This window comes from Mesoplodon densirostris, chromosome 8 (genome assembly GCF_025265405.1).
Source record: "Mesoplodon densirostris isolate mMesDen1 chromosome 8, mMesDen1 primary haplotype, whole genome shotgun sequence".
Taxonomy (NCBI): domain Eukaryota; kingdom Metazoa; phylum Chordata; class Mammalia; order Artiodactyla; family Ziphiidae; genus Mesoplodon; species Mesoplodon densirostris.
The window spans coordinates 27834161-27856514 of NC_082668.1; the positions used below are offsets into that span (position 1 = coordinate 27834161).

Genomic DNA, 22354 nt, shown 5'->3' on the forward strand with positions numbered 1-22354 from the left:
CCTTGCCTTGTGTCACTCAGGCTCTCTTGACCACCAACCTGGCCTGATCCTTCAGGGTTTTTTTCCCTGACTTATATTGACTCACAAGCCAACTATAACAAAGCACCCTTGGGCTTAGATAAGCTTCAAATGAATATAATCCAGCAGAAGACCAATCTTAGTGAGTATCCAGAGGTTCAGCTGAAATAAAAGCCTATAATTTTTCTAATAGGCTGAAATGATGGATGTTTTTAGTATAGTCTTTCATCCTACCTCCACAGGTCTTACCCAGTGCCAAAAGAAATTGATCTCAGCGTTCTTTCTGAGATTCCTACTTACATGAAGCCATGACATGTTCCTGTGGTAATTCTCCTCCGTGCTGGCTGTACTCATTCCCTCTGGCTCAATGCTGGGCTCACTTGCACTCCAAGGACTCCCTTCTTCAAAAGAAAAATACCAAGAAAGGTTATATTGTTCTGTCTCCCTGGAGAGCATGTTGCTGTGGTATAGTGGTCCATGCTTTTGAATCCTAGGGCAGACTACCATGGCCAATGGGTTACAGGGCATAGCATCGGCTTTAGTGGAGTAATATTAATAGGAGCTGCTCCCTTCACCACCAGCTGAACTGGCAATTACAGAGACATTTATGATCTCTGTTATGGTGGCTTCCATTTTGAGATATGGGAGCAGAGAAAAAGAACAGAGTCAAGTCCTTTAATTGCTGAGATGAGCAAGTTATTGGTTGAGTGTGCCCAAATCCATTCCAGACTGCACAGACCTCGCAGGTGTAGTTAAGTAGGGACACCAACCAACCTGCAGTGGCCACAAAGGGTGCTGCTACCTCCACTGCTGCTGTGACTACGGCTAGTGCTACTGCTCTTAACACCACCTGGCTTTGCTATCAGAGCTATTTCAAAGATGGGTGGTGCCTTGGAAAAACTAAGGGAATTTGGAAGTAACTGTGACCAACTGTGGACAAGCCTTTGTCCAAACTCGTCTCTGTAGGAAACTGTGAAGGAGACGTGTCACAGGAATTCTCTACTTAGTATACTAGATAACAAAGCTTTGTCCTCAAATCTACAAGCTTTTCTGGGTATTTTCTATGACAAAACTATGCTTCTAGCTTGGATAGTTTGACTTAACTGGCTAGGCTACATTGATCAATTTAAATAATTAATTCAAATAGTATTTTCCCCCAAACTGACTGATGATACTCTTACAGCTCAGACCTGTAACAAAAGATGTCATAAGGTTTTTTCTATTGTCTCCTTAAAAAAATAAGCTGAATCTTAACTAATGCATAAATTAGCTATTTTCAAAGGCAAGGGTGGGTAGGTGTAGAAACATTTTCTATTTTAAACTCTCTTTGATTAAATATACTCAGCTTCTGTTTCAGCAGGCTAGATTGATAACTTATCCACATTTCCTGACTGACTTCTGAAACAACTTACTTAGAAAGAAGAGCTTTACACTTTGGTTTTCATACAGGGACTGAAAGGCAAAGAATATGCACTTCAATTTTTAACCTAGCAATTAAATTCTAGGCAGCTGGTGAGACCTATCGGAAGCCTGCTTAATCTTTTTCTTGTCTACTAAGATGATGATGAGAGCCCATAGGACTAACACATTTTGGGATTCAGAGTCTCTTTGGGTCCTATAGTGACAATCTACAGCTCTGATTGTATATAAAGCTTATTCTCAGGAGTTTAATATACTTTACAATCATCCCTAATTTATCTTTAGAGCATCCTTTCCCAGTAGGCAAGGAGTACACAGAATTACTCTCATTGGGTAGCTGGGAAAACAAATCCCTGAGAAGTTAAGTGACTTACTGAAGGTCACTAATTGTTAGATGTAGACAATCTTTCCTTTCTGAAATTTTGGTTATTTTTACTGGGAAATAGAGACTTTATAGAAGGCTTTAAGCCAGCTATTCCCAAGGGAATATCTACATTTTGCTTTAAAGGTCTTGACCAGAAGAATAAAGGCAAAAAGATCTAGATTTCAAAAAACTGTCCTTGTCATTAAAATGCTTTCTTTCCCTACTGTAGCCTCCATATGCTCCCTGCTCAAGCTGTGGTCCTTGAACCAGCAGCATCAACTTTACCAGGAAGCTTGTTGAAAGTGCAGAATCTCAGGCTCCCATCCCAGAGATGCTGAATCAGGATCTGCGTTTTAACAAGCTCCCAGCTGACCCCGTGCACAATAAGGCTGGAGCAGCCCTGCTCTGGAGGGCAACATAGCTTATGGACTAAACGAGTACTCTAACCTATGACTCTGCCTTCCATCTACTGATGTACAAGAAGATGGACTTGAGCTGTTTGGGGATTCTGGCTCTGTCTTCCTACCCGCCACGTCCCTGTACAGCCCACTCCTCTATGTTACCTAGGTCAGTGACAGTGTCCCTGCTCTGGGACAGCTGCAGCTTCTCAGCCTCAGACTCTGAGTCCTGCCGTGATAACTTGCTGCTCTTTAAGCTGCCGACCCGGCGAATGCTGGACAAGGAACCCCCCTTCTTCACCTGGAAACTGCGGGTTCCTTTAATCTGGAGCAGGCGGGAACCTCCTATCCTGATCTTCCTGCTGGGAACTGTATTAAAAGAATAAAATAGGGCTTTTTCCCCCTTAGTTCTCCCCAGCCAGCGTTAGAGCCAAGCTCTCCCCAACTTGTCCCTGAACAGCCTCCTCTCTGATGGCCGGAATGAGCAGCATGTCTGGACAAGGAGCTTCTCCCAAGCCCCAAGTCAGGCGGCTTTGTTAGGTGGGCAGGAGGCTGGGTCCACCACGAAGGGCTGGTGCAGCTTCTTTCTTGGACACACAGCTCATCAGTGCTGGGAACAACCTGCTCTCTCTTTGGCCCAGAATTCACAAGCATGAGCGCGCCCTCGCCACGGAGTCCTCCGGGACTGTTAGTACGTTCACACAGCATCATTGCTTGATTCAGCAGAACCACCAACCATTTGTTTTTGTTTTTCTTTTGAAATGGGACTGACAGACTTATGTGAGTCAGGGAAAACCCTTCATGGAAAATTCCTTCATTTGGGAATACCTCATTAAGAAATAAAAACAAGAGGCGCTTCTCTCTCCAACAGTCAGCAGTGGGTTCCACTCAGCTCCTCAGCAAAGTCACTAAAAGATGTTTGCAATGGGGTGCTTTGGGTGAACGTGAGTGTGAAATGGTTCCATTTTCAATGCACCTAATGATTTCATAGCATCCTCCTCTCAGTCAAAAGGTTGGGTGAGATACGAGTCCAAAAGTTGCAACACCCTGAATCAACCTTACAGTCTACATGAACCAAGAAGAACATACATTACTCCTCTTTTGTGTGCTGGAAGAAACAGTCATCAGTGAGGAAAATAAAAGGGTAAAAGAAACACGTTCAACTTGAAACCTACATTTTAACCAAAAGCATCCATATTTCCCATAGTCATATCCACACCTCCTTCTTTTTCTTTTGAGGACTTGGTGTTGTCACACATTGATATGGTAAGGGTGATTTTGAAAGTTTTTGGGGCTTCAAGTGATTATCAGGAAGGGGCTGTTTTTGTAAGGTTTCCTTCTTAAGACATCAACAAGATTTCTTACTAATCATTTAAGGCACAGCTATTAATATTTTAGTGCCAATCAGGAAGATTGCATTTTAGTCTCAAGTTTCTCACTCACAGGAGAGTTAGTCTGTGATGGAACTCATACAGCTCCATAAAATGTTAATTAGTGCCATATAAAGGAGACTAGATTCCTGTTGAATAATGTGAAATGTTTAATCTCTGATTTACTCATATGACTGAGAAAGACTAAAATTATCACCACTCAGCTGGCAAAGGCTTCATGGAGCTCCGTGAGCACATCTGGATAGAATTTCACATTTAGACAGAAATTCTCACAGCACAGTTGAATACATCCCCCAAAGACCATAATGCTCTATTTTAGTTACAGCACAAAACTCATCCACTGTATTTTTCAGTGTTATTTTTAGGTACAATTGAGACTTTATGACTTATCTGAAATGCATTTGAAACCGAATATACTTATCATTTTTAATGACTATTAATACAATTTATGTCAAAATAGATTGGGAAGTAGAGAAAAAGATTAAAGAAATAATTTAAAATTTTTACAGAGGCACACTTTGGCATTCTTTGCCTGATTTCATGATATTTTTCAGCCTACAAGTACAGCAAAATAACCCCAGATTAATATGACATTAAAAAAATTTAATTTTGAGAAACTTTTCTGTCATCACCAAAGATAATTGGAGACATTTTATAGCACTGAAAAAAAATAATGTTCAGAATTATGGCATTGGTTATTTACAAAGGACACAATATAGTTAGAATTCAGATTTGGTAAAGTACATGAAAGACATCAGTCGAGATTCTACACCACTGAAGTTTAGCCTTTATCTCCATGACAACGAGAACTAGTATGAAAGTAAAACAAATTCATCTAAATTAGATAAAACATCTCTTTTCCCTTTTCTCTTACACCGCATATATCCATCAGCAAGTCCTGCTGATTCAACACTTCAAAATAGCATAGGATTTTGAAAGCCCTGTCACCTATTCCCTAGACTAATATAACTACCAAACTGCTTGCTCTTACCCCTACTCCAACAGCTTGACTCATCTTTTAAATACATAAATCATAAATCCAAATATTATGTCACTTTTCTGGTCAAAACCTGACAACAACTCTCAGACACATTTAAATAGAATTAAATTTCTAACCATATCTACAGACCCTATTTATTTGCCCTTTGCCTGACCCTCTCTGCTACCGCTCTTCCCCCAACTCATTCTGTTTCAACCTTGTTGTCCTTTTTGCCCTTCTTCACATGCTCCAAGTTCATTCCTGCATCGGAGCCTTGTTCTCACTGTTGTCTCTGTTTGGAAGACTCTTCTCTCAGCCCTTCACATGACTGGATCCTTAACATCACGCAAGTCTCAGCTCAATGTCACTTAGGACTACAATCCTTCCTACTCCAGGTCACTACCAATTCTCTGACCCTAACTTGTTTTCTTCATACTACTTATCTCTACCTGAAAGTCCAGAATTTAACGTTATTCACTATTAAGTTATTAACTATTAGCTAATATAAACTACAATACATGTGGGAAAATTTCCCTGTTCATTGCTGTATTCTAGGAACCTGTAATAGCACCTGGTATACAACAGGTGCTCAGTATATGACTGTTGAGTGATCACACATGTCTCGGTGTCTGTATTCTGGAATGCCAGTCTTAGTTTGTATCTGGAATATGGATAAAATGATCTGACAGATCTTGCTTGGAGATTTTAGGCAGACATTTTTAGTTCTAAGGATTATTTCATGTTAGTTTTCCTTTGTAGAATCCAAATTGTCCTCAAGTTGTTTATTTCAAGAACTCACATTTTTAGATGTTATACAAAACAGATGGTATGAAATTTTAAATAAAATTTTAATAATCTGAGTTAGCAGGGTCCCTGTGGTCCCCATTTTCACATCAGCTTTAGCATCTGGTATCAGCTTATTAAAAGGATTAAGGAATATTTAGGAATCTTCAGGAAGTTTCTTGCCAACTGGTAAAGGACATTTTATGAATATGTTCTCATTTTATCTATACTTTTAGTTTTCTGCTCCTAATTTATTAAATAACTTTCATGTAATTACATAGCCATTCTATGAGGAGAAAAATTATTAAGTATTTGTGTGTTTGAATATTAAAGGCAATTTACATAAATGATAATCATGAAATTAAAGTGTTCTTAAAAATTAATCTGAGGCTTTATTTTTTTAAATGGTGTAGAATTTACTCTGCTGAAATTTGACCATGTCAGTATTAGCAATTTTTATTTCAACTACTTTAAATAATAACTAACATAATAATTTTGAATGGGAAAAAATCCCTGTGGGATATGTTTAAAAGATGGGAGTTTCACAGAATCATGGACATTGAGAACAGAATGGTGGTTGCCAAGGGGGAGAGGGTTGGAGGAGGCATGGAGTGGGAGGCTGGGGTTAGCAGATGTAAGCTATTATATATAGAATGGATAAACAAGGCCCTACTGTATAGCACATAGAACTATACTCAATATCCTATAATAGACCATAGTGGAAAAGAATATAAAAAAAGAATGTACATATATGTATAACTGAACCACTTCGCTGTACAGCAGAAATTAACACATTGTAAATCAACTATACTTCAATTTAAAAAAATATTGATAAAAAAGAATCATATCATATCATATGCAGTCATCCTTGTCGGAAGTAGTAGTATTTGAACAAACCTTGACTTGATACCTCTTCATACTCAGAAACTGCTAAAATCTGGCTAATCCTTCCCACAACATGGTTTCTGTTCACCATAAATTCAACACAATATAATAATTATTTGCATTTTTTAAATGTTGTGACAACAATCTGGTCTTGAAATATTAAAAAGTTTTTTTTTCAGAATATATCCACTCCTTACAACATTTTAAATATTTTAAATATGTTGTGTTTTCTTTATCTAGGGCTATTCCTTTTTTAAAAACATATATATATTCTTTTTCACATTATTTTCCATTATTGGTTATTACAAGATATTGAGTTTCTTCCCTGTGCTATATAGTAAGTCCTTGTTGTTTACCTCTTTTATATACAGTAGTATGTATATATTAATCCCAAACTCTTAATTTGTCTCTCCCCCCCCACCATCCCCTGTGGTAACCACAAGTTTGTTTTTCTATGTCTGTGAGTCTATTTCTGCTTTGTAAATAAGTTCATTTGTATCATATTTTAAGATTCCACATATAAGTGATATCATATGATATTTGTCTTTCTCTGTTTTCACTTAATATGATAATCTCTAGGTCCATCTATGTTGCTGCAAAAAGCATTTCATTCTTTTTTATGGCCAAGTAATATTCCATTGCTTGTATATGTATATATATACACATGGATACACACACACACACACACACACACACACACACACACACACCACATCTTCTTTATCCATTCATCTGTTGATGAACATTTATGTTGCTTCCATGTCTTGGCTATTGTAAATAGTGCTGCTATGAACATTGGGTGCGTGTATCTTTTCTAATTAGTTTTCTCCAGATATATGCCCAGGAATAGGATTGCTGGATCACATGGTAATTATTTTTAGTTTTTCAAGGAACCTCCATACTGTTCTTCATAGTGGCTGCACCAATTTACATTCCCACCAACAATGTAGGAAGGTTCCTTTTCCTCCACACCCTCTTCGGCATTTATTATTTGTAGACTTTTTAACGATGGCCATTCTGACCGGTGTGAGGTAATACCTCACTGCAGTTTTGATATGCATTTATCTAATAATTAGTGATATTGAGCATCCTTTTATGTGCCTGTTGGCCATGCCTTCTTTGGAGAAATGTCTATATAAGTCTTCTGTAGGGCTATGTCTTTTGAGAATCATGCATTCCTTAAATTACCAAACATTTATGGAGTCACTGTCTGCAGAAAATATGCCAATAGATAAAACTGTCTTTGACTCTTTTTACAAATATGCTGTTTTCTAGTGGAATTCATTAGAAAAACATTGAAGGGTAATGAAACTTAAGAAAATAGAAAAATCAGATAGAGAAGTTAACAGTTTAAAGGAGCCTTTAAAGAGCAACTTAAAACTTTGCAATCTGGAACTCATATTTAGGATTTTCTGCATGGATTTTAATCTATATGCTCATGATACAAATAAAAAAAAACAATGATGACAATTATTTATTGTGTCCTTATTAGGTATCTGGTACTGAGTTTATGTTTTACTTGCATTGTCTCTTTTAAAGCTTTCAACATTCCAATGTGGTAGGTGTTATTAATCTAATTTTACACGGAAGAAAACTGGCTTAGAAGGTAAGCAACTTGGACAAGGTCACATAACTACACCATTTTAAGATGCACATTTTTTTTACATTTGAACATCTCTGAAATTGAGATTTGGCTGACAACTGATGACATCTTAAGATCACTAGAGCCAGGTGGCAGTTGTGACACATTTGCTATTGCTTGTGTTCATGTGAATATCTAAAGCACCAGCAACAAAATGTACAAAACGGGTGCCAGTGTCTTTTAAGTCCCAGGAACCAAATGATAGTTGGGTGGAGGAGTGGGTGGGATGGTAAGTCAGACGTGTTTGGGAACATTCCTGAAGCAGGGACTGAAGGTAGGCTAGCTTCATACAGTTGCACGTTGGCTTGTGTAACTATCACCAATAGCTTTACTTCTTTTACAGATTCATTTAAGAAATGATGCGTTACTAACACAGAGGACATTATCATATATAAAAACACAGCCACTGACAATTCTGAGTTGAAAAGTGATTAAGAATTTGAACTCTGAATTGAAGATGGTTTAGAAAACCTTTAACCAGTTTACCTGGCTGCACAAAGAATGATATAGACCGATAATAAAAATCTACATCTAATTACGTCTGAAAGTCCTCTTTCAGTAAGAATAAAGCACAAATTAAGTGATAAGAAAGTACTGCATAAGAGCTGAAGGGGAAGTATTTTTCCTTTCTTATTGGTATATAAGATAATGGTTCATCTTACAACTGATGCCATCTTAGATTCAATGGGATATGGAGAATTGCTGAGCTGGAATTAGAGTCTCTCTGACTGCAGAGTCCAACTCCTAACTAGCATGATTGCCTACCTCATTGAGTCAACACTGTTAATACTGTACAGAGCCAACAGTTTTGGACTTCTTTCAGTGCACAATTCTGCAGTTTAGACCCTAGACCAAATATCCCATGAGAAACCCTGAAACGTGAATTAATTTTTGCTTATCCATACCTTTCTTCTCCTCAACACCTGCGTCTGATTTGAGGGTGTGGCTACTACTGTGAAGGGAATCTTTTGAGTCTTCATTTTCATCCAGGACACCAGCAAAGCTGATCTTCCTCTCATATCTGTGCCGGTCCAACTCAGGATCCAAACGAAGTCTGCAGCTTTCCAAGTCCTGAAATGTCAGTGAGGAGCACATGGATGCTGGCATCTCCCCAGCACTGCAGTGGTCTTCTGGCAAACCTCCCTCCATTTTAAGTTGCACACAACAGCATTTAAACAGCCAAATTTCCCTTTATCTAATGCCAGGTTTAGACTGGGGTCATGAAAATGTTTTCCTTAATCCACAGGTTAAGGATTCAGTCTCACAAGACTGTCCCCACTTCAGACCTCAGTTGTAAGCCCAAGTTGTTACCTGTGCTTCTAACCAGCTGGTTATAAATTGAAGGTTCCAACAACACCCCTCCTCAGGTTCAATTAATTTGCTAGGGGGGCTCATAGAACTCGAGAAATATTTTGCTTACTAGATCACTGGTTTATCATAAAAGGATATAATCAGCAACAGCTAGATGGAAGAAATGCACAGGCCAAGGTATGGGGTAGTGGTGCCAAGCTTCCACGCTTTCTTCAAGGGCAGCACACTCCCCAGTCTTCACGTGTTCACCAACCAGAAGCTCTCCAAACCCTGTTCTTTTGGGTCTTTATGGAGGCTTCATTACATAGGCATGATTGATTAAATTGTTGTCACCTGGAGGTGAGGGGGGTGGGACTGAAAGTTTCAATTTTCTAATTATTTGGTTGGTTCATCTGGTGACCAGCTGATCCTTAAGTAATCTAGAGGCATTCTACAAGTCACCTCTTAACATAACAAAAGACACCTTGGTCACCCTCCATACTTAAGAAATTCCAAGGATTTTAGGAGCACTGTGCCAGAAACAGGGATGAAGACCAAACACATATTTTTATCATAAATCACACTACCACACAACAGAAGTAGAAAACGAATACCAAGGTGATGTTGGAGTTAAATTCTGAGGATTAAGTAAAGTTAGCTCTGCAAACTGGTAGGGAAAGGCAGTTCAGGCTTAAGAAACCTCAGGTGTAATGGCCAGAGGCTCAAAACAGGATCATGCATTGGAGGAATCTCTCACTCTCTCTTCATGATCCCATAACTGAAAATAAGCCTTGGGGAGTGTAAGTATTTAGTAGGAGTTTGGCCTGTGAGGCCCCAGTGTGGACATTTGACCTGTTCTGTAAATGTAGACTCGCTCACGCTGAAGATCATAATTAATCATTAATCTATGAAGCACTTTCAGACTTGATAAATGAAAAATATATAAAATGCTAACTTTATTTTTATACAGCATCTTTTCTAATTATGACATAATAATCCCTCAGATTCAAGTAATTTGAAAAACAAAAAATAGTTTGAAAAACCCAGTTTGTACCAAGATTAAAATCTCATGCTTTTAACTATTATTAATAAATGAAACTTTAGACTCTACATATTGTTTCTTCTTTTCCCTTTGAATTAAGAACAGAAGTTATACTTTGGTACTCAGAAAATTATATCACATTTAGAAAAATAAGGAACCACATGGAGTCTATTTAACATTGTCAAAAAATATTCTAGGAATATAATTGTTTCTCTGAAATTAATCCCTTTTAGGAAAAAAAGTAACCTAACTACTTTCCATTTTGGTAGCCAAATTTAATTGGATAAGTTTCTTAGGTGGGACAAAAAGTAATAAAATAACAATTCTGATTCTCAAAAGTAGTTCTCTCTTCCAACTTCTTGTATCTGCTAGTCAAAATCCTACTTATCTTTCAAAGTTACATTCAAATGTGATCTCATCCAGGAAGCCTCTTCAGATTTTTCCAGTCCCTTCTTTGGCCAATCCTGGCCCTCTGCTCCTTTCTTAAATGTGTTGTTTATGTGTTGGTTCTCCTGTTACAACACAGTCATCTCTGCATCACCCCCACGCCCACCTCTGCATCCATCACACCACCTTACTCACAGCCTTACTCTCAAATATTCATCAGTCTACTCTTCACATATGTGAACTGTGCTTTGCTTCTGATTCTTTAACTTTAGGAGCATTTGGAATCCAGCAGTGTATTCTTTATAACCTTACTTGTTAAATCCAGTTGATACAGTTGGTACAGCTTCTAGCACAATCTTTTACAAAAACATCCAATATGTTGTTTTCCCTAATGAGTGAATATAGATGCACAGAGACTTCCTTACTGCCTTTTACTTTATTATTATGGACTCGTCTTGGCGTTGGATGGTAATTAATTTGTTTAATTCCATGTTGCTTGGTCATCAGTTATTGGTTTTACTAATTCAACAGGAAAACATTTTAATAGACCAGCAATTTTGTAGACAAAATTCTCTAAAAAATATTTGTTTTCATGTTTGGAAGTTAACAATCAGAGAAAAGTTGATTGTTATGCTTTTTATGATAAATCTTGTAAAAATGCTTTTTCCTTTTTTAGATATTATTTATCTGTATGGTTCACAAAAAGAGTGAATAAAAACGCTACCAGAAGTTGTTTTTTTGGGGGGAAAAACACATTAATTAAGTTGCATCTAGGGATCTATCTGGGAAACAATTTGTTAAGTTGGTAAAAATATGTTTTTAGCAACATTTTAAACCCTTTTGATATCATTTTTCCTTTTCTCTTACTGTCATTCCTCACCAAACCAGTGAGTGGTCTCCTGAGATTTCCTGACCCTATCAAATTAACCTTTAATTATTGTATTTTAGGCTCTTTTGTTTTCTCTTCCACACTTTGGATATAACTAGGACTTTTTTTCTTTTTTCTTTTTTTTTTTTCGGTATGTAGGCCTCGCACTGTTGTGGCCTCTCCCGTTGCGGAGCACAGGCTCCGGACGCGCAGGCTCAGCAGCCATGGCTCACGGGCCCAGCCGCTCCGCAGCATGTGGGATCTTCCCAGACCGGGGCACGAACCCGTGTCCCCTGCATCGGCAGGCAGACTCTCAACCACTGCACCACCAGGGAAGCCCATAACTAGGACTTTTTTAAGCAAACAAATATTTCACAGGGAAATCTCTTTTATCTTGGAAATGGCCTTATGACATTTCTATCAGAAAGACTTTTTCTTGGTAGAAAGTTTATGTTCCCTATCTTCTCCCATCCTCAAATCTCAGATCCCAGAATATTTATAGCTTCTAATGTGATTTTTCTGGCTTATACTTTTATTATTCTGTACATTAGGGTAGCTATTTACTTTTACTGCTGTTAAAAATGTTACTGAATAAAACATCCCAAATATTTATAAATACTCTTACAGCAAGTGCTTTGTTAAAACTTTAGAATATTTCATTTTGATGGTATTTATGCTTAGCCTGTTAGATTCACCATTGAGTACAATTTCTTAAAAAAACTATTTCAAGCATTTATAGCTTCTGTCTTGGTAAAACAGTTTTATGATACTGTTTTTTCTACAATAGTTAAAAAAATGTGATTTGAGTTTTCTTTATCATCAACTGTAGTTAGATAGGTTAAACATGAGAAAGCATCTTTCCCATTTATTTTATAAAGGTCATATCCCAATACAATATATGAACCTATACTTGACAATGAAAATCGTAGCTTAATGAATAAAAGATTTGTGAGACCTAGGTAAAGGCAATGAAAAATTTCCTCTTATTAACTGAATGACTGCAGCCTCTGTTTTAGTTTAATTTCTTGGCATTTTCTCCTAGACAGCCAGTTGATTATACAGTCATTTTAAAAAGATTTGACTAATTTTTTAAAAAAATGAAATTTGTTACAATAATAAGGAATATTAAACTATAGCTTTATAGTGTTGAAAGAAAGAACAAAAATAAGTGACTCAAACTTCAAGATTCTTATGTTTTTAAATCATAATAGGTCAAAATGGTGACCATTAAAAATCTGTAAATTTAAAAGTAGATGTGTTTCTGTGCTTTTATGAAGACTTTGATACAATTAGAATGTTGATAGAATAACACCGACAGAGGCCTACAGATCATACTTGACTTTAAACGAAACATGTGTTAAGTGGCAGCCTTGATTTGATTTTATAGAATAGTCTCAATATAATAGGGAAGGTGATAATTCAGAAAAATCAAAGTTCAGGATAACATGCAATTAAACAAGGGCAGTAAGAAGAACTCTCTTTTTCAGTATTTAAAGGGTGCAGTTTCACAGCCCACATGTCGGTATGTTTCTCTTGAAAACATATTTTACCTATAAATATTTCCATTTTATGTTTTAGAGTGTGAGGAAACAGGCTGTCCAGACATTGGAAAATCAGAGTTAGAGGCACTGCTCAGGAATACCAGAGCACTGACTTTTTTGTCCCGTTCCCTCCCCTACCTGCCCTCTGGAACTAGGTTATGGCCTTGTTTGTGCTGAGTTTGGTCAAAAAAGCAGGAGAGCTGGTGGATTGTAAAATTCACCTAAATGGAACCACACAGATTGTTAGCATACCAATTTTTCTGGTATAATAGTGTAAATCTGGGTAAAGGGGGAAAAAAGAGAATTTGGTTCCTCAGCTCTAGTTGGATAATGCCTGTGAAAAAAGAACCACCGGAAACTTGGTGCCTGTTAGGGAACAAAGGGCCAAGGAAAATGGGCTCTGAGGTGCGCCTCTGTCCCAAATGCTCTGTGATGACTCCTGGCTCGTTAGAATCTGTATCCTAAGTTAAATAAATCAGACCCTGATGGAACAGGTGTGTGTGTGTATGTGTGTGTGCCTGTGTGTCTGTGTGTTTCCATGTGCACGTACGTGTGTGCATGCACACATGTTCTTTCTCTGCCTATCCTTATCCACAAGAAATGCTGCAGAAATAAAATATATGTTCAGAGGCATTTACATGCTAAAGACTTGAGTCTTTTTGCCCTTAGTTTAAATGAGAAAATTCATTGGAGGCACATGAATTTATGAGTTGTTAGTATGAAAAATAAATCTATCAGTGATTCCTAGAAAATGCTGGCCATAAAACTTGTAGTTTGCAGAGTAAAGGAACCTGGAGGTTCTCAGACATTCCTAGGTTAACTGACAGTGATCAATCAAACATTTTACCCAGTGGTACCATCTTTAGTGATTTCAAGGTCAATTTCAGTTCTTTTTTTTAATAGATAAGAGATTTTCTTTTTATATATGAAAATCCCTTGGTTGAATTTTTAAACTATCTGATACATTTGGTCATTTGGTATTTGAGGAAACTCTGAATACTCAAAATCTAGCCACATGGTTGGACTCTCCAAGTAGCCTCATTATTAATATGTTTTACGTACCATCAGAGGCTCAGTGCGTGGTCTGGGCAGGCAAGAAAAGGTCTCTCGCAGGAAGGTGGTAATCTCCAGGAGAAGCTGGCATGCTGCCATCTTCAAGGCAAAGGGGCAGCCACATTTAGAGGGGTTCACAGTACCTATGGAATGAAAGAGTTCTTTTACAAGCAAACAAACCAATAAAAAATAGAGAGGCACAGTTTGATGGACATAGCTACACATGTGTAAAATCAAATTGCATATGAGAATGTTACCTATACATGTCCAAAATGAAACTGCAAATGAGGATGTTTCCTATACACGTTCAATTTACCTGGTCCCTTTAGCATAATCTATGCATTACAATACACCTCCCTTTTTCTCCATTTTGCAACTCTATAATGAATGCCTCAGTATTAAAATGTCAATCAATAAGAATTAAATTATTCTCCTCAAGGCATCATAGGGTAACAAAATGCAGCTCCACTAGACTGGAAAGCCTTTTAATGAAAACAGAAACAGAAAGCAGTCCTGCCAGATTTTCATATCGTTATTCAATCAGATTTAGACAAGGTACAGAGCCGTGAACTAGATTTGGAACTACAAAAATCCTGTCAGCTCACTTTGTGAAAGACATCTGTCTTGATGTTCTTAGAGCAGTGAAGTTGTTTCAGCTTTAGCCCAGATGTGTTTCTGTAGCATAAACTAGGATCACTTACTTGGTCACCTCTATTATACTGTTTATACAAGTTAGCCTGTCATATTAAGAAACAGCTACACTAGAATATGCAAATATTCTCCTTTGCTTTGAAGAACACCAGTCTTTGAATGAGTAAAACACTGCATCCACCATAGACCAACAAATGGATTTTGCTCTAAAGGCAGATAATGGCCAAGGTGACACCAGAGACTTTTAAATCCTCAGGTATAGGTCTCAGATACACGACATCACAAATCATGGAGAAATATATTGATTACTTATCAGTGTTTAGAAAAGAAGACCAAAGTCATGCCTCTCATAAAAGAAACAAAATAGTTATCTATTTCCAATGAATCAACTTATCACCAATCACTATATCATTACATATTAAACTTCCTAAAAATATCTCTAAAATACTTCCTGTGTGTTTGGCTTTCTTAATTGAATATAATATATAATTCATGGTTTATATTGATAGTAGGTAGAATTATGATCTTTCTGAAGATATCTGGCTATTTCTTCTCCATGAAAACCATTATATTTTCTACAGAGGTACCATGTGGCTGGGAACATTGCCTCTTATTAAGAATGAAAACAACAAACTCCTCTAGAATTTCCAGACTGATACTTGCTTCTACCATAATTATTTTTAAAATGCAAAATGAGCTATGTATTGAAATGAAAGTGGAACTAAAGCAGACATTCCAATCTTATATTCAGTGGAGGCTACATGACTCTAGAAATTGCCTAGATTGCAACTGTTTTTAATAAATAATTGAACACTAGATATTTAGTATAAACTTCCAGATCTGTCCTTGTAATCCTGAGGATATCATTTAGATTCTTCTTGTCAGTCCTATAGACGATGAGCTTGGTTTTAGTCCAGTCTCTCTCATAACTATCATCTGAAATATTCTGTTACAATGAACAAGTATTGACTTATAGATAACCTCACCAAAAAACTAATATACCATGCATACCATATTGGCCAATGATACTTATGTGGTCTCATGGAGATTTGAGATCATTTTGGCCTATGAAGATACATCCCTCTAAGGTTGCTTTGGCTCTTCTCTGTTCTGAAGGACCCCTAGGAGATCCAGGGCAGTTTGGGGATATCTCCTGGCAGGCCTAAACTAGGTTCTGTGATTTCTGGATAATCTTCAAGTCCTCTTACAAATCAGACCCAATACTATGAGTCATTCTAGGATAGCCTAGACTCTTGTGAACTTGAGGGAATCTTTGGGGCCAACTTTCATCATTACGCTAAAAGACTAATGTCAGAATTTGGTATTTTGTCAACAGCTAAGTCAGGAAGATTTCTCTGATTTGATATGGGCTGAGGAAGAGCAAAATGATGAAAAAATGCAAAAAAATATTACTGGTATGAAAGTGGAAAAGAAGACAATATGTTTTCTGTTAGTATTATTTAGTTCTGTCCAATGTTATATTCTAGCCATCCTTTTACATTTCATGCCTATAAGGATGAAGTAGGTTTGGCATCACTTAACTAAGGACAATCCATAAGACATCATCAGGGAGTCTGAACTTCAAACCACTAAGGAAGGTCAAAAGGAAGAGGCTTCAATGTCTTCATCAGATAACAATACTAATTCCAAAACTGTCCTGACATTTGATATTCCCTAAAAGGCAGTGGTACACATACACACAAGCTTGTATGGTACAGAACACACATATGCACAAAATGGTGTTGAGAAGGATGTTCAGGAATCTCTTTGTCTCTATTCTTCTACGATGGGACTCAATTATACTTTTAATAAGTACAATACATCAAAGATTCACAGTTCTAATAATCTGAATCCTAATATTTTAATTTCATGTTAAATATTATAATATACTCTGATTAAATATTTCAATATTTTAGCGATTTGAGAGGCTTTTCATGTTTAATTTTATTTGCTCTACCACTTTTTAACTTTTATTTGTTTGTTTGTTTATTTTAACATCTTTATTGGAGTATAATTGCTTTAAATGGTGTGTTGTTTCTGCTTTATAACAAAGTGAATCAGCTATACATATACATATATACCCATATCTCCTCCCTCTTATGTCTCCCTCCCACCCTTCTAGGTGGTCACAAAGCACCGAGCTGATCTCCCTGTGCTATGCGGCTCCTTCCCACTAGCTATCTATTTTACATTTGGTAGTGTATATATGTCCATGCCACTCTCTCACTTCATACCAGCTCACACTTCCCCTCACCCCATGACCTCAAGTCCATTCTCTACGTCTGCATATTTATTCCTACCCTGCCCCTAGGTTCTTCAGAACTTTTTTTTTTTTTTTTTTTTTTTTTTAGATTCCGTTGTGTTAACATATGGTATTTGTTCTTCTCTTTCCGACTTACTTCACTCTGTATGACAGACTCCAGGTCCATCCACCTCACTACAAATAACTCAATTTCGTTTCTTTTTATGGCTGAGTAATATTCCATTGTATATATGTGCCATATCTTCTTTATCCACTCATCTGTTGAAGGACACTTAGGTTGCTTCCATGACCTGGTTATTGTAAATAGAGCTGCAATGAACACTGTCGTACATGACTCTTTTTGAATTATGGTTTTCTCAGGATATATGCCCCGTAGTGGCATTGCTGGGTCCTGTGGTAGTTATATTTTTAGTTTTTTAAGGAACCTCCATATTGTTCTCTATACTGGTTGTATCAATTTACATTCCCACCAACAGTGCAAGAGGGTTCCCTTTTCTCCACACCCTCTCCAGCATTTATTGTTTCTAGATTTTTTGATGAGGCCATTCTGACTGGTGTAAGGTGATACCTCATTGTAGTTTTGATTTGCTTTTCTCTAATGATTAGTGATATTGAGCATCCTTTCATGTGTTTGCTGGCAATCTGTATATCTTCTTTGGAGAAATGTCTATTTAGGTCTTCTGCCCATTTTTGGATACAGTTGTTTGTTTTTTGGATATAGAGCTGCATGAGCTGCTTGTAAATTTTGGAGATTAATCCTTTGTCAGTTGCTTCATTTACAAATATTTTCTCCCAATCTGAGGGTTGTCTTATCGTCTTGTTTATGGTTTCCTTTGCTGTGCAAAAGCTTTTAAGTTTCATGAGTTCCCATTTGTTTATTTGTTTTTATTTCCATTTCTCTAGGAGTTGGGTCAAAAAGGATCTTGCTGTGATTTATGTCATAGAGCGTTCTGCCTATGTTTTCCTCTAAGAGTTTTACAGTGTCTGGCCTTACTTTTAGGTATTTCATCCATTTTGAGTTTACTTTTGTGTATGGTGTTACGGAGTATTCCAAATTCATTCTTTTACATGTAGCTGTCCAGTTTTCCCAGCACCACTTATTGAAGAGGCTGTCCTTTCTCCGCAATGTGTTCTTGCCTGACTTGTCATAAATTAGATGACCATATGTGTGTGGATTTATCTGTGGGCATTCTATCCTGTACCATTGATCTATATTTCTGTATTTGTGCCAGTAGCATACTGTCTTGATTACTGTAGCTTTGTGGTACAGTTTGAAGTTGAGGAGCCTGATTCTTCCAACTCCATTTTTCTTTCTCAAGGTTGCTTTGGCTATTCGAGGTCTTTTGTGTTTCCATACGAACTGTAAACATTTTTGTTCTAATTCTGTGAAGAATGCCATTGGTAGTTTGACAGGGATTGCCTTGAATCTGTAGATTGCTTTGGGTAGTATAGTCATTTTCAAAATGTTGATTCTTCCAATCCAAGAATATGGTATATCTCTCCATCTGTTTGTATAATCTTTAATTTCTTTCATCCATATCTTATAGTTCTGTGCATACAGGTCTTTTGTCTCCTTAGGTAGGTTTATCCTTAGATATTTTATTCTATTAGTTGCAATGGTAAATGGGAGTGTTTCCTTAATTTCCCTTTCAGATTTTTCATCATTAGCGTACAGGAATGCAAGACATTTCTGTGCATTAATTTTGTATGCTGCTACTTTACCAAATTCCTTGATTAGATCTAGTAGTTTTCTGTTGGCATCTTTAGGATTCTCTATGTATAGTATCATGTCATCTGCAAACAGTGACAGCTTTACTTCTTCTTTTCTGATTTGGATTCCTTTTATTTCCTTTTCTTCTCTGATTGCTGTGGCTAAAACTTCCAAAATGATGTTGAATAGTACTGGTGAGAGTGGACAACCTTGTGTTGTTCCTGACCTTAGAGGAAATGGTTTCAGTTTTTCACCATCGAGAATGATGTTAACTGTGGATTTGTTACTTATGGCCTTTATTATATTGAGGTAAGTTTCCTCTGTGCCTACTTTCTGGAGGGTTTTTGTCATAAATGGGTGTTGAATTTTGTTGAAAGCTTTTTCTGCATCTATTGAGATGATCATATGGTTTTTCTCCTTCAATTTGTTAATATGGTTTATCACATTGATTGATTTGAGTATACTGAAGAATCCTTGCATTCCTGGGATAAACCTCACTTGATCACAGTGTAGTATCCTTTCAGTGTGCTGTTGGATTCTGTTTGCTAGTATTTTGTCAAGGATTTTTGCATCTATGTTCATCAGAGATATTGGTCTGTAGTTTTATTTCTTTGTGACATCTTTGTCTGGTTTTGGTATCAGGGTGATGGTGGCCTCATTGAATGAGTTTGGGAGTGTCCCTACCTTTGCTATATTTTGGAAGAGTTTGAGAAGAATAGGTGTTAGCTCTTCTCTAAATGTTTGATAGAATTCACCTGACAAGCCATCTCATCCTGGACTTTTGTTTGTTGGAAGAGTTTTAATCAGAGTCTCAATTTCAGTGCTTGTGATTGGTCTGTTCATATTCTATTTCTTCCTGCTTCAGTAGTGGAGGGTTGTGCTTTTCTAAGTATTTGTCCATTTCTTCCAGCTTGTCCATTTTATTAGCATATAGTTGCTTGTAGTAATCTCTCATGATCCTTTGTATTTATTCAGTGTCAGGTGTTACTTATCTTTTTTGCCTTTCTAATTCTGTTGATTTGAGTCTTCTCCCTTTTTTCTTGATGAGTCTGGCTAATGGTTTATCAATTTTGCTTATCTTCTCAGGGAACCAGCTTTTAGTTTTATTGATCTTTGCTATCATTTCCTTCATTTCTTTTTCATTTATTTCTGATCAGATCTTCATGATTTCTTTCCTTCTGCTAACTTTGGGGGTTTTTTGCTCTTCTTTCTCTAATTGCTCTAGGTGTAAGCTTAGGTTGTTTATTTGAAATGTTTCTTGTTTCTTGAGGTAGGATTGTATTACTGTAAACTTCCTTCTTAGAACTGCTTTTGCTGCATCCCATAGGTTTTGGGTCATTGTGTTTTCATTGTCATTTGCTTCTACGTATTTCTTGATTTCCTCTTTGATTTCTTCAGTGATCTCTTTGTTATTAAGTAGTGTATTGTTTAGCCTCCCTGTATTTGTATTTTTTACAGATTTTTTCCTCTAATTGATATCTAGTCTCACAGAGTTGTGGTTGGAAAAGATATGTGATACTATTTCAATTTTCTTATATTTACCAAGGCTTGTTTTGTGACCCACGATATGATCTATCCTGGAGAATGTTCCATGAGTACTTGAGCAGAAAGTGTATTCTGTTGTTTTTGATGGAATGTCCTATAAATATCAATTAAGTCCATCTTCTTTAATGTACCATTTAAAGCTTGTTTTTCCTTACTTATTTTCATTTTGGATGATCTGTCCATTGGTGAAAATGGGGTGTTAAAAGTCCCCTAATATGATTATGTTACTGTCAATTTCCCCTTTTGATGGCTGTTAGCATTTCTCTTATGTACTGAGGTGCTCATATGTTGGGTGCATAAGTATTTACAATTGTTATATGTTCTCCTTGGATTGATCCCTTGATCATTATGTAGTGTCCTCCTTTATCTTTTGTAATAGTCTTTATTTTAAAGTCTATTTTGTCTTATATGAGAATTGCTCCTCCAGCTTTCTTTTGATTTCCAGTTGCATTGAATACCTTTTGCCATCCCCTCACATTCAGTCTGTATGTGTCCTTAGGTCTGAAGTGGGTGTCTTGTAGACATCATATATACAGGTCTTGTTTTTGTATCCATTCAGCCAGTCTATATCTTTTGGTTGGAGAATTTAATCCATTTACATTTAAGGTAGTTATCAGTATGTATGTTCCTATTACCATTTTCTTAATTATTTTGAGTTTGTTCTTGTAGGTCTTTTCCTTTTCTTGTGTTTCCTGCCTAGAAAAGTTCCTTTAGCATTTGTTGTAAAGCTGGTTTGGTGGTGCTACATTCTCTTAGCTTTTCTTGTCTGTAAAGGTTTTAATTTCTCTGTCGAAACTGAATGAGATCCTTGCTGGGTAGAGTACTCTTGGTTGTAGGTTTTTTCCTTTCATCACATTAAATATGTCCTGCCACTCCCTTGTGGCTTGCAGAGTTTCTGCTGAAAGATCAGCTGTTAACCTTATGGGGATTCCCTTGTATATATTTTGTTGTTTTTCCCTTACTGCTTTTAATATTTTTTGTATTTAATTTTTCATAGTTTGATTAATATGTGTCTTGGCATGTTTCTCCTTGTTTTTATCCTGTACGGGACTCTCTGTGCTTCCTGGACTTGATTCACTTTTTCCTTTTTCATATTAGGGAACTTTTCAACTATCATCTCTTCAAATATTTTCTCAGTCCCTTTCTTTTTCTCTTCTTCTTCTGTGACTCCTATAATTCAAATATTGTTGCATTTAATGTTGTCCCAGAGATCTCTGAGACATCCTCAATTCTTTTCATTCTTTTTTTCTTTATTCTCCTCTGCAGTAGTTATTTCCACTATTTTATCTTCCAGTTCACTTATCCATTCTTCTGCTTCAGTTATTCTGCTATTGATTCCTTCTAGAGAATTTTTAAGTTCATTTATTGTGTTGTTCATCATTGTTTGTTTGCTCTTTAGTCCTTCTAGGTCCTTTTTAAATGTTTCTTGTATTTTCTCCATTCTATTTCCAATATTTTGTATCATCTTTACTATCATTACTTTGAATTCTTTTTCATGTAGACTGCCTATTTCCTCTTCTTTTTTTTGGTCTGGTGGGTTTTTACCTTGCTCCTTCATCTGCTGTGTGTTTCTCTGTCTTCTCATTTTGCTTAACTTACTGTGTTAGGGGTCTCCTTTTCACAGGCTGCAGGTTCCTATTTCCCGTTATTTTGGTGTCTGTCCCCAGTGGCTAAGTTGGTTCACTGGGTTGTGTAGGCTTCCTGGTGGAGGGGACCTGGCCTGTGTTCTGGTGGATGAGGCTGCATCTTGTCTTTCTGGTGGGCAGGTCTGTGTCCAGTGGTTTGTTTTGGGGTGTCTGAGACCTTATTATGATTTTAAGCATCCTTTCTGCTAATGGGTGGGGTTGTGTTCCTGTCTTGCTAGTTGTTTGGCATAGGGTGTCCAGCACCATAGCTTGCTGGTCGTTGAGTGGAGCTGGGTCTTAGCATTGAGATGGAGATCTCTGGGAAAGCTTTCACTGTTTGATATTATGTGGAGCCGGGAGGTCTCTTGTGGACCAGTGCCCTGAACTTTATTCAGGTATTTCAGAGATGCAGGGTACATCAAGTTGACTGTGGAGATTTAATCTGCTGCTCCTGAGGCTGCACAGAGAAATTTCCCTTTCTCTTCTTTGTTCACACAGC

The 22354-nt window shown here is 37.0% G+C and overlaps 1 protein-coding gene across 3 annotated transcripts in view; it reads right to left on the bottom strand.

Annotated features, from left to right (window-relative positions):
- UNC80 (unc-80 homolog, NALCN channel complex subunit) overlaps positions 1 to 22354 on the bottom strand; it is a 239604-nt gene that overhangs the window by 107191 nt on the left and 110059 nt on the right. For 2 of the 3 annotated variants that reach the window (XM_060106372.1, XM_060106371.1), the window contains exons 25-27: positions 14070 to 14203; positions 8785 to 8950; positions 319 to 419 (exon numbers count right to left, since the gene is read on the bottom strand). In XM_060106372.1, coding sequence (XP_059962355.1) covers positions 319 to 419; positions 8785 to 8950; positions 14070 to 14203 — 401 coding nt within the window. Of the gene's footprint in view, positions 1 to 318; positions 420 to 2364; positions 2569 to 8784; positions 8951 to 14069; positions 14204 to 22354 lie in introns of all 3 variants that reach the window. The other variant, XM_060106370.1, reaches the window with a different exon arrangement.